Here is a 12,723-nt window from a genome sequence, read left to right as displayed (position 1 = left end):
TGTAAGGCAACATTATTGTATCATCCAAAATTACCAAAATTACCAAGCGTCGAAACAAAGCGGCAAAATAAGCATCAACATCAAAGAAGGTTTCGTTGTCCCAGCTAATGATTTCGTACTATCAGGTAAATGGATGGCTTTTTGATGCTGTGGTAGTAGTTTTCCATACGCATGGGTTGCTTTTGTCTCTGTTATTTTGATACGTGTTTTTAAAGTAACCTAATAACAGTGAAAGAGTTAAGGCGACTTTGCAAGGGACCTACAGTTAGTGACTTCATCTTAGAGATATTTAACTGTACAGTCTTTCTCCGAGTTAGACAAATAATGCGTACCGGAGACATTTGCGTAACTCAAATTTTCGCGTGTGTCGAACAAGGCCCGGGTCTATGAAAATGTTGCCGGAACATGTGTTGCCAAATCGTATGGACGAACTGTCAAACTCATGTTGCGGGAACATTTTTGTTGCAAGAGAAACAAATCGATTTGTTTCATGTTTATCTGTTGCATGAACATTTTTGGACTTCTTTGCACACCAAAACGGATAAAAAATAATTGCAACTTAATATTAAAATGTTTTTGTGAGTGAAAATGTGCACAGTTTACATAGGAAAATCCATACATATATATACAAATCATACATATATATACATATATACAAATCAATACATCAATACGTTTTTCAGCCAGATTATTGTTGGAAAATGGGGTTTTCGATTTAATTAAATACTTTTATGCATTAAATTACATATTAAATAAAAAAAATATTTCTGTTTTTTAGCGTTCATTTCAAACGTTGAACAATAATTCAATTTATTTTACATTTGACAGCTGGACATTAGGCCCAGCACAAAGAAGACATTATACTCTAATGGAAACATTTCACAAACATGGATTACAAAAGCCCATAAAACAATTTAAATGTTTATTACTTTTACGAAAATCCAACATACAGTATCATTGGTTTGCATAAACAGCCTTAATTTTCTGTGCCAATTCGCCAAGTTCTTACGAAGCTTATTTTCGACACTTCGAAAGTCAAAATCGCATCAATTTAATCATTAACTGTATACCCTAATTTATTCATTCATTGGTAAATATTAGGGAAGAACTCGTTAATGATGTGCATTATACTCTGCACATAATGAATTTCAACCATTAGAAGTCATTTTAACCATGTACATTTACCAATAACGCAGATGACCATTTCGCTTCGCCACACATGACCATTTCGCACCACATTCCCTTATTACAATTTGCTCCAAAACTAAACGCCTGAAGTTATGCAATGTGTTGTGTTCGTACTATTTTACTGATACTTCATACGAGAATAAGGAAACCGGTGGGAGATTGCCATCCCTTCTAACTCAACTTACCTTGATAGTTTTGAGGCCAGATGGTGGGAACGTTCTGTGGGGGGAAAGCATTGGGGACCAGTGGGGGAGAAAGAAAAGACAAGAAAAGAAAAACATAATATAGACCAACCGAAATGCATCTGACACGGGACGGCGGGAAGGATGGATTCCTGTCCCCTTGACACACAGCCGCCTGCCTGTGGAAGTGGAGAAAGGGCATTTGCTCCTCTTGCTCGCGTTGCACACTCACCATTGGCACACTGTAGTACTGGTAGAACGGTTGATACGGCAACGTGGGAGGATACATGGTTGGCACACCGGGCGGGTAGACTGTGGCGAACTGCTCGATCGGTATATTGTTGATGGCTGGCGTTGGCGGGGTGGCAGCATAGTACACGGCACCGTTCGTGGCGCACAGGGTCTGCTTCTTGATGGCCGGCGCAATGTTTAGCTTGCGGTCCCGCAGCACAATGCAATCACACTGGCCGAGAAGGGAGGGGGGGAAAATACACAAATCAAAAACAAGAGCGTTATCAAACAAGAAATGGGAAAAAGAAAGGACAAAAGGAGAGAGACACAACAAACGGCTTTGCATCTTTTGGGGTAAGATCGGTTATGGGGTAAGATGTCCCCTCCTCACGATACGCATCGCAAACTCACATCGTTCTGTAGCTTCTGTGCCTCGTGCTCCGTCTCGAACGTCACGAAACCGTACCCTTTGCTGACGCCGGCCCGGTCCACGATGATTTTGGTCGACTTGACGTTACCGTACGATGAAAATAGACGGCACAGCTCGGCTTCCGTCGTATCGCCACTGGGAAAGAAAGAAGGGGGGAGGGAAACGGGGGGAAACGGAAAAGACAATAGAGCAAGAGCATGGTTAGATCGTACGGGAGGAGCAGAACTAATAAAGTGTTCTACAGGCACACCTGTTGTATGTGTTTGCTTCTATCTTTGCATTCGATTTAGTGTGTGTGGGTTGTTCCTTTCTTAATTGGCAATGAGGAATCTACTTTCTTTCTCTTTTGTTGTTAAACCAGTGATGAGTGATTTTAATGAATCTGTCCATAGCCTTGAGCGGTTCAAAAAAAAATGGATGAAGAGAGTCTAGAGGTCGATTTTAATTTACATCTGACAATTTTACAAGAAAGTAAAGGAGCTTAACTGACCATAATCTTTAAACATTAGTCCGTCAATGTTTTAAGACATTTTACATGTTTTGTTAACTTTTCTTCTAATTAAAATGTACAAAAAAAAACCTTACACATGGAACACGGCCATTCAGTGTGTGAATGTTAGTGAGGGAAAGATACTTTAATTCTGAACACAAGAGAGCTTAAATGTACAAAAGAAAACCCCGAAACGAACGTGAAACCATGGGTCTTCCGTCGGGCAAAGGAACAGAGTAAGTGTGAACGATCAACTAAAAACGCAGTAACGCAACAAGAACGTGAAAACAGTGTAACCGGAACCGGAACAAAAAAAAACCAACGCGTAACACTCTCTGGTGGTTGAGTAACATACGCGTCCGCACACACACACACACACACACAGGAGTAGTAGTAAAGAGTGGTGCCAACGGCGGCACACTTACCTGATTCCACCGACAAACACCCGGTTCGGTATGAGCGTCCCGTACTTGGGGGCCGCCAGGGCCGCCCCGTCAAGCTGTCCAGCCGGGGTCGGTATGGACATTTTGTGCAGTGCTGCCGGGTACGGATCCGTCGTGAGGCCGGGGGGGATTTTACCTTGCACGCTGAAGAAGCCTGATGCCCGAGGTGGGAGGAGGGGGTGGTGGTGGATGCCGTTGGGCGAACCCACAACCAGAAACGAACCGGGTTCGAGAGCTAAGAGACGGAAAGGTTGTGGCGCACTTTATCCTTGTTCTCTCGATGTGTTTGTGTATTCGTGCGTGCGTGCGCTTGATTTAGATGGATGTGTGTGTGTGTGTGTGTGTGTGGGTCGCTAAATCCCGCTTTCTATAATTATTTGTAGGAGCTAAAAGCTTACTCGAAGGAAGTAGTGGAAAGGCTTTTTGCTGCTCCGGCTAGCTTAAGTGTGCTCAGTGGTTTTAATGCAGCACATGCACACTCCTTCTTTTGGCCGACTTTGCTTTGCCACAAATGGACTACTGAAGAACGTTTCCCTCTTCTTGTTGTACAAATCACCGGGACACGACTGCTTAACAACTGCTTTTATTTTTACAGCAGACGAATTTGATTCATTCCAACGGCTTTCCTTACTATTTCGTGCTTTCTCTCTCTCTTTCTCCTTAACCAACCAACCAACAACAGCAGTTGGCCCTGATTTATGGCTCGAATCTGGAACTTCCGCAGGACAATCTCGTGCTTTCCGGTACACTTCCTGGAAGGTTTCACCTTGTCACACCACCTTTGTCTTGCTAGACTTGCTTTCTGGCTGCTCTCTGGAGGGTGGATACAAACAACAAACAACAATATACATTCACCTGCAAAGCAAAAACACAACAAACGGCCGTCGTCGTCGAGAGCGTTCGTCCTTAGAGCGTTTTAGTGTCGTGTTTTGCTTCCTGTTTGCTCTCGAGGATATGCAGTCGTGTGTGTGTGTGTGAGCACTTTTTTATTTTTATTTTTCTGTGCGTTCTCTGTGCTCGTCGTCGTCGTTGTTGTTTTGTCGCAACTTTGCGAAGCCGTTAATTTCAATTTGCACCACACCAAAATGTTTGCTCTGCGCCTAGAGAGAGGTCAGACCGCTATCTCCTTTCCGACTACGTCAAAGAGTTAGAGCCTTTTTAGCTGCTGCTAGTGAGCTTACACTATGCACCCGACAAGGGACACAAAAAGGCTCGCTTTTTTATATTTATACGTTCCGGAGTTTATCTACTGAGCGCGAAGGAGTGGCAACATACACACACACATACATAGTAAGACACGCGGATACAATCGCACACACGCGCGCACATAGCACAAAACGAGAGAATTTTTTTATTTGCAAATTACGTTGATACGAGAGAGTAGAGGAAAGGGCGTTGGTGGTGAGGTGAAAGAAAAGAAATGGAAGAAAAAGAAAGAAAAAAGAAACACAATAGTAAAAGAAACACAACCAACGATTAAAACAGAGCAATGAGAAGAAACAGTGTAACAAGAAAACGGCAACAACGGCAGCAACAATGGCAACAATTTGAAACAAAAAACGCAACAAGAAAACACCATGACTAATGACTACTATTTTGTTGTTTTTTTTTTTTTTTTTTTTTTTGCATGGGAAGCTGCGGAAGGGGAGGAAGCTGTGGGAAGGGAGTAAAATATATAAACAAGAGCAGGGAAGGAAAGTGGCGAAAGTCGTTTGTGAAGGAGGTAAGGAGCATCGGACATGTACCAAGGGAGCATCGGTATGTTTAACATAGCAAAACAAATCACAGCAACGCGCACCAGTTGGACGACATTGGAAAGGAAACAAAAAGGAACAACAGCAGCAGTGTCATATTTAGAGACAGAGAGAGAGGGAGAGAGAGCGCGCCTTCGCCTGGGAGTATCCTTATTTGCATATCGAGGAAATAAGCCACTACACCTCCTACGAATGGAGGAGGCGCAGTGGTGATGTGTTTCCTCTTCTCTTCTCCATGCTGATGGATGCCCACTTGAATGCAGAAAGTAACGGAATGAAAAATAGAGAGGAAGGAATAAAATACATCCACCAGCAGTTTCAACTATTTCCCGGCAAAGTCCTTTTATTCTTAAAAAAAGGAGGAGTTTTGAAGGAAAAGATAAAGAGGCTCCCCTTGTCCGAAGCGGAAAGGAAGGAAAGCTTTCATAACAAATGGCTAGTTCATACACACACAGACCCACACGTAACAAACATCTGTACCCATCGTTATGAGAAGCGATAGATGGGATAGTTTTATTTCTATAAAACACGCTAGAGAAGAAAAGGAAACTAATTTTTCATTTCTCTCGCTCTCTCTCTCTCTCTCTCTCTCTCACTCGTTTCGTTCTTTAGACAAAAGACAAGAAATTAGGTCAAATGAATTCATCGACAGAAAGGGGTTTTAAAGATTTAACAAGTAAAATTAAAACTGTTTTAGAACACTGTAAAACAGAAAAAAAAACACAAAATATGTGCAGGATGAGCTTTTACAGCTAGAAACTGTTGAAGTTTTGGGGGTGTTTTTCCTATATTTTATATCATTACTTCTTTTTACTCTTTTCTTCTATTTATTACTCTTTTTTATTAATAGTTTATTCTTCTTACTATTTTCTTCAATTCATTACTCTTTTTTATTATTACTTTTTCTTAGTCTTTTCTTCTATTTCTTATTCTTTTTATCTCGAGGTATTCCCAACTTTCTACTTGTTCTTCTTTACTTATTACGTTTGATACTCTTTCTATTCATGAATTTGAATTATTGCTCATTATATATTCCTTAATTCTTAACTCATTTTATACTTTTGCTACTTCTTCCCATACGTTGTTATATAAAGTTTTTAAATTATTTCTACTTATTAATGCTTTTGACCAGTTCAAGTGTTTTCCATTTTTTTTGCTAAAACTTTAACAAACTCAAAGAAGCTCAAATAACTCAACTCAACTAACAAAGTAAAAATAATACTTCCAATCCACAAGCTTACAACATCATTAAATGCTCAAGTGCCTTTTTGTCAATCGTTTTGTGTACACAGTTAAAGTGTGGCCCGCTGTGTAAGAACACATGAGCACGACAAATAAGATAACAGATTACGCAATCCATCAAAGACTTAAGGCTTTCCCATGCACAGTTTAACGTTTTCTCTTTGATGTTTAATGCCGGCTCTTTCGACCGTCGGGGTTCTAATTGCACGTCCCACACCAAACAAGCGCACGTCTCGTTCGGGCCGGTTGTCTCTAATTGCATTACCCAAGCCTCATCACAGACTAACCCCCACCTCCGCACCGATCGCCGTATCATGTGTCAATGTCTACCCGTTTCACATCACATGATCCGATCCATCTGTTAATGCCCTCTCTCTCTCACACTCCACTCCCAACATCCTTCCGAAACTGGTGTCGGATCCCCGAAAAATGTGTACACCATTTCTCACCCAAAACGAGAGCTAATCAGGACGATACCGCGTATGTTGATGATGCTCAATCCCCGGGCATGTCTCGAACGGTCTTGAACGTGTCCTTGTACCCTTTTCTTTTCTCCTTTCTGTCTTATTCCACTCTAACAGTATTATTTATTGTACCGAGCCACCAAAAATGCCACACTAATTGCGTTTAAACGGAGAAAGGGTGACACATTCTGAGCGGTAAGAAGCTGAATCTTCCCAAAAGCTCATGCGATGCTGCATCAGGTCTCTCTGTGTATGTGTGTGTGTTTTTGTAGAGCTGGTTAAAATTCTACGGCCAGAATTTGCTGCGATCCCTCCAGCAAACAAACAATTGGCTGCTGATGAAGAGAGAAACTAGGTCATAGGCACAAGGATGCGTCTGTGCGCCTGTAGTGCACACAACAGCGCGGCACCAACACAACACCCAAACGTCATCTGCAAAGAAGATGTCACTGTTGGGGGCGGCCAGAGCTTTCGCTTGTGCTACGCTGAGCCTGAATACTGATTCGGAGCCCGAATTTTGTTCAAACTTCTGGTGCACAGGAAAAGACACAAGGCACAAAAACACATCTCCAGGAGGATGAGGAGGAGGAGTAGGAGTAGTGATTCCCAGTGATCGATCGACCCATCACAACGTGGGAGCTGAAACATGGATTAGAGTTAAATCTGCACTTTTCTAGCCTGTTTTTCCCATAGCCGTTACTCGGCCGACAATGCCTTAATAACCTTCCCCAATGAAGAATGTGGTGTGGATTAACATCGGAATTTTGAGCAGGGAGAACAAAAAACTAGCAGGATGCCGTTATCCAGCCACACGTGATACGATATAACTGAATTATCCACACAACAGCAATCGGGTCGGTCAAGCTAATGCTTTTCCCATTTCCCCAAAGGCGAGCAAAAACAAAATACAGTGAGAGTTCCAAATCGATCGATTTCGCACCAACTCTGGATGCCTTTCGTCCGTTTTAAAAGCAGGCGTTGTGTTTTGAGGTGTTTTTTTGTTCGGTGGGTGCCAATAAATTGCCAAAATCTGTGCAGGGGCCTGGTCAAACGTGTTCGGGCGAAAAGACGAAGGGCTTGTTTTGGTTTTTGCTCATGTACCGTGTACACACCACACGACCATTTCCCTTCTAAACAATCACACACACATACACACAGACACACTCAAAACAACTGTTCACCAATTCCGATACCAGGATGTCATACGCCGCAGGGAAGGCGTTCATTGGCGACTGTATGTATGTGTCTCCGGCCGTTGTTGAACAGTATGCGGCAGAGCCATCTGCATACTAGCACAAGCCAGCACATAAAACCGCGCTAAATGGAGGCGCTCTATTTCGAGCGCGTGTGTGTGTGTGTGTGTTGGTTAATGTTATGCTCACTTCCGGACATGCAAAATCTCCACACACACATACACTCCTCAAACTCATCCCTCTGTCGGGGTGATGTTGGTCGGCTCCAGTGAAGGCACCGTGCCAACGGAAGACTAATTTAATAACTTTTTTGTTGTTGTTGCTGCTGGTGCTTTGCTGCTCTATGCCTCGTGTGTTTCAGTGTGCCACCGTATGTTTAACGTTTGCTCTGCCAATGTACGTTGATTGGACGGGGCGACCGACCAAAAGGGATGGGGGTCACGTCACATCGTCGTTTACCAGCTGCCTTCTTACCCACCCTCTCTGGTCACACGATGGCGCGCAAATAGATTTTCCACAATTTTCCAATTTAAGCGACCGATTTCGTTCCTGCCTCCTTCTTTTCTTCTGCTCCCGGTGGATGAGTGTATGCAATTGAGCTTTTTGCCTTGGAAGACGGCCGGCTTTTATGTGCACGATCGATTCTAGCAACAGTGACGCGAAAGCTGCCTACGCGAACCGGAGAAACAGGGAACTCCCGACGTCAATGGACAGAGCGCGAAACCAGCAGGCAGGCACACAACTTTTTTAAAACTAATAGGATCCAACGACGATGAAGACGCTACTTGTACAAGCAGCCTCAATGGCTTTTTTCATCGTCCGCACGATACCAGTTTTTCCCCCACCGCCCGGAGACAATGTGTCTAGTAACGGTGCTGCGACAACAAGCCCGGGGGCGAGAGATGCCTGCCAGAAATAGAACCCAGGTATCAGGGAGAGTAGACGACCGAACGGACGTACAAACAGCAGTGCCAGTGCCCCCAGGAGGAACATTTGCGAAGGAAAAAGACGGAATATTGCAAACATAAACAGACAGCGCCACGTGGCGGAAAGACGGCGAAGCGCTGATGAGAAGGCAGACGGAGAAAATATTGTCACAATCGACTAAGAGAAACGGGAGTCCGCTTCTTACCGCCTACCCCTCCTATTCGTGGCGGTGAGTCCTGTTGAACACAGCGAAACATAGGACTATGGCGTGTGTCTCGAACCAAACAAAAAAAAAAAACAACTCAAAAAGCTCATAATGAGTTTTCTGCTCCTGAGCGTTCATTCAATTGTTATTACAATGGTTCGCTTTTGTGTGCGCTTTAAGATCGAATGGTTGGCAAGCTCGCGCTCCCAATGGTGAATCGACAGAATGGCGCTCACTCGCTTCCTTTTTTGCTTCTACCTTGCTGCTGGAAGGACATTAGCAGCCGTATAGCCGTTGCGAAATCAACGGACATTGAGACACACACTAACGATTGCAGGGCGTAAGCAAAACAATCCAAAACAGCAGGAAGAAAAAAATCTGCTTACGTGTTCAGTTTTTGCCAGCGAAGGTGCTGCCGGTATCACTAATGTGCTTCTTCTTCAGGAATTTATAGCTTCATTTAAAAGAAAATACATTATTTATCAACACTGAACAATTGTCTTCGGCTTCTTCTGGCCGTAACGATCACTCGTTGACGTTTTTTGAGCAGCTCAGGGTACTCATTTCTTGACACAGGTTGAGTTTACGGATGAATTGGAATAAGTTAAGTGAAATGTATACTAACATGAACAATTAAAATTCTTTTCGTTGCGTCAAAAGTCTACGAAGTCGATGATAGCTTATGTAATTTGTGTTTTACAGGAGAACAAGTTTGTTCACAAAATTCAAATCTTCAGACGTTACAAAATGCTTAAATTCTGGTTGCCAAACTTCACAAACGTGGTTAAATGGACTAAATCATATCTTTCCAATCGGTCTTCTCGCGTTAAGATTGGGTGCAATTTATCACGTGAATTTAACAGTAACACAGGAGTGGATAAAGGATAGTAATATGAGTTATTCCTGTTATACTTCAACAATATCGCCCTACTACTCACCACCATAAGATAGTGATATATGCTAACGATGTTAAGCTGTTTGCCGCCTTGAAAGCACATCTATGACTGTCTACCTCTGTCTAGTCGTTTAGTCTAAACGTGTTTAGTTACTAGTGTGATCGAAACTTACTCTCACTATCAGTCAGGTTATATCAGGTTTTCGAGGGCCATAAGTCCAATCAAATTGAGCTATAAAATCAGCAATAACGTGCTGTAACGTACCGATTGTGTAAATGATTTAGGAATACTGCTCCACAGAATTCTCAGCAGTAGATCGCCATATGACCAGCATTATCATTCGAGCATTATCATAATCGGCAAGCTAGAGACTATTATCAAGGTAACTGGAGAATTTCGTGACCCCATCACCCGCATTACAAGGACTTTTTGTTCAAAAGTCCGGTCTGTTTAAGAATACGCTAGTATTTTTTGATGTCCCTCAGCTTGGATTCAACTTATTGAAGCAATTAAAAGAAAAACAACGCGTTATGCCTATAAGGCTCCTTCCATAGAGACATGGTGACGTACGTCCAAATTACGCCAATCGATGCCTACTGTTAGGTCTGGAACCTCTCTCAACTAGACGTGCGAACGCCCAACGTCTCTTTGTGGCAGGTTTGATTTGTGACGAAATTGATGCGCCCAACCTATTCTGCGCTGTAAATTTCTCTGCACCATCTAGGACTCTCAGACAAAACCAACAAATACGTGACTTTCGATCAGTCAGATCCTATAAACATGATGGAAGTCGTCTTCAGTCAAGTTTACAATCTGTAAGCATTTAGTATATCTCGATCTGCATGCCGTGAGCGTTTGCGTGTTCGTCAATTAAACTAAATGTAACGTCCCGTGTAGCTTTTCAACACCTAGTTCAAGAAGACTTTTTCAATGGCCAATCAACAAACTCAATAAATACTAAATACTAAATGTAGTCATGATGTTCACTTGCTTACTAAGAGGTACTGCAGTATATATATAGAACACAACAATAATTATAATTTGTATATCTACTTTAATGCTGGACGATAAATAATTCCGATAGCACTAAAGACATTCAATTTCAATACTTTGAGCTACTCTGGTTTCTCATAGCTAATCCAATCAAAACCATCCATCAAAATCAACATACTTCTTGAACAATCTAATTTAAAGTCAACTCTGCCCTCACCCTGAACTTCTTGTGTCTCGCACGATGAACAATCTCATGCAGCAGTACGCCCAGACACATCTTGATGCGAACTACATCTTGTGACAATATAATTTGCACAGTTTAATATGCTTACCCTCCCACCCGAACACACATGAGTAGTGGTAGAACCGTTATATGGTTGTTCAATCGACAATTTTATTCTCCTAACCCCATGTCCACAAAGCGCATACACAACATACGACAAACTATGGACTGTTTTATGGCTCGCTCTCCACTCCTCTTTGCTCCTATTTCTTTCCCCACTCACTCGTCTAGTGGAAAAAAACAGAGCAGGAGTTTCCCATTTTATTGCATTAATTTTTTTTACGATGACATTATGTCACTTTTTTACGAGTAGTTTCACCCATACTGACTCATATACACTCATTCTAGGCATTATACTTTGCATCGGTGTGTAACAAGGACGCCTCGTCGCATTACAGGAAGCGTATCGAAGGTAAAACCGGCGAGAATTGTCATAAATACACCAAACACAATTGAACTCTTTGGAAAACAAGGGATAAAAATGGAACAGACTCCATCGTGGTTGGTGCGCGCCCTGGATACAAACTTCAGCCAACCACCTCTCTCTCTCTCTGCAGCAATGGGAGAGGGAAATAAAACAACACAGCAAAAAAGCTTCATCGAATGAAAATTGATACCGATTGGAGGTTCCTTTTTTTTGAATCTCTGTACATAAAAAGGGCACACCACCGAGCGCACCACCCAAGATCAAATTATTATTATGACACACAGCGGGGAAGGAGGACGACCACATCGCGCGCAAAGGGCTTTTCCGTTGTACCATTTTTCCTCCAAAGCCGGCAGGAACATGGCGGCCATCAACCATTCCGCACACAGTCCATTATCGAGGCGACCTTGAGGACCCTCTCTCCAAAGGAGGGGGGAACTGAAAATCGAAATAAAGCGACACAAAAAATGTCCTGGTTGACGATTGCCAATGGTCCAATTTGAATGGTCGCCTCCTTTCGAAGCGTCCCGCGCGTTGTGCTATAGGAAATGGCCGTGTCATAGGAGAAAAAAGGTTATGTGAAGCTGTTGTGCAAAATTGTTCTAGGTACATCATCCTACAACGATTCGCGGCCGTATATTGCGGACGTAGCGGGGTAGGTATAAGGTAGCGGGGATGGCAGGGAACCATATTTATATTGCCCATTGCACCATTGCGCGCCGGCCCAGAGTGTACAGAAAAGCGCGAGATGAGAAGTATGAATTATTCATTCGATATATGTGCCACAATTTTGCGAACGATTTCCCCAGTCTCACACACACACAGACCGATCGATTTCGAGCTGGCGAATGAATGGTGGGTATGCGTGCTCGGTCGGTCGTCCATGACCAGCGACATTCGCCGGAGCATAACTTTTGCGAGCGCGTTTTGGGGTCGTAAATGAGCGCAGGAAGCAAAAGAACGTCGTTTCCGCAGAGTGTCGTTTTTGTCGGGAATGCGGACAGTTCGGGGAGGGGGAGGGAATAGCCAATCTAATCAAATGTTGTTAGTTTATGAAAACTTTCTTCACACCAGAGCCCTTGGCAGCGAGAGGCGACGAAACGCTCGAGAACAACGTGTGTGCACATGCTCGAATGGAGAGCCGTGGCGGAGAAAAGCTCGCAAGCATGTGTCGCGCCCTCGCCCAACCCAAGCCAGAGAGTTGAGCTCGTAAATGAATATTTAAAAAATTAATCTTCACACTTTGCCAGTACAAATCGCAAACGGCTCCACGGACGACCACATTGCCTTCACACCAAGCGGCCTGAGGATAGCAGAGTTGATGATACTGATACACTCCTCCAGCCGAACTGGAAGCGCTCAAAGAATGACATCG

At 43.2% G+C, this 12,723-nt stretch overlaps 1 protein-coding gene across 8 annotated transcripts in view; it reads right to left on the bottom strand.

Annotated features, from left to right (window-relative positions):
- Positions 1-12,723, bottom strand: part of LOC120951803 (protein boule) — a 59,965-nt gene that overhangs the window by 16,427 nt on the left and 30,815 nt on the right. For 2 of the 8 annotated variants that reach the window (XM_049607129.1, XM_049607130.1), the window contains exons 2-5: positions 2,947-3,199; positions 2,013-2,166; positions 1,605-1,833; positions 1,374-1,433 (exon numbers count right to left, since the gene is read on the bottom strand). In XM_049607129.1, coding sequence (XP_049463086.1) covers positions 1,374-1,433; positions 1,605-1,833; positions 2,013-2,166; positions 2,947-3,047 — 544 coding nt within the window. In that variant the 5' untranslated portion in view covers positions 3,048-3,199. Of the gene's footprint in view, positions 1-1,373; positions 1,434-1,602; positions 1,834-2,012; positions 2,167-2,946; positions 4,214-12,723 lie in introns of all 8 variants that reach the window. The other 6 variants (XM_049607128.1, XM_049607127.1, XM_049607126.1 and 3 more) reach the window with 5 other exon arrangements.

This window comes from Anopheles coluzzii, chromosome 2 (genome assembly GCF_943734685.1).
Source record: "Anopheles coluzzii chromosome 2, AcolN3, whole genome shotgun sequence".
Taxonomy (NCBI): Eukaryota; Metazoa; Arthropoda; class Insecta; order Diptera; family Culicidae; genus Anopheles; species Anopheles coluzzii.
This window is presented reverse-complemented; position numbering and strand designations above follow the sequence as displayed.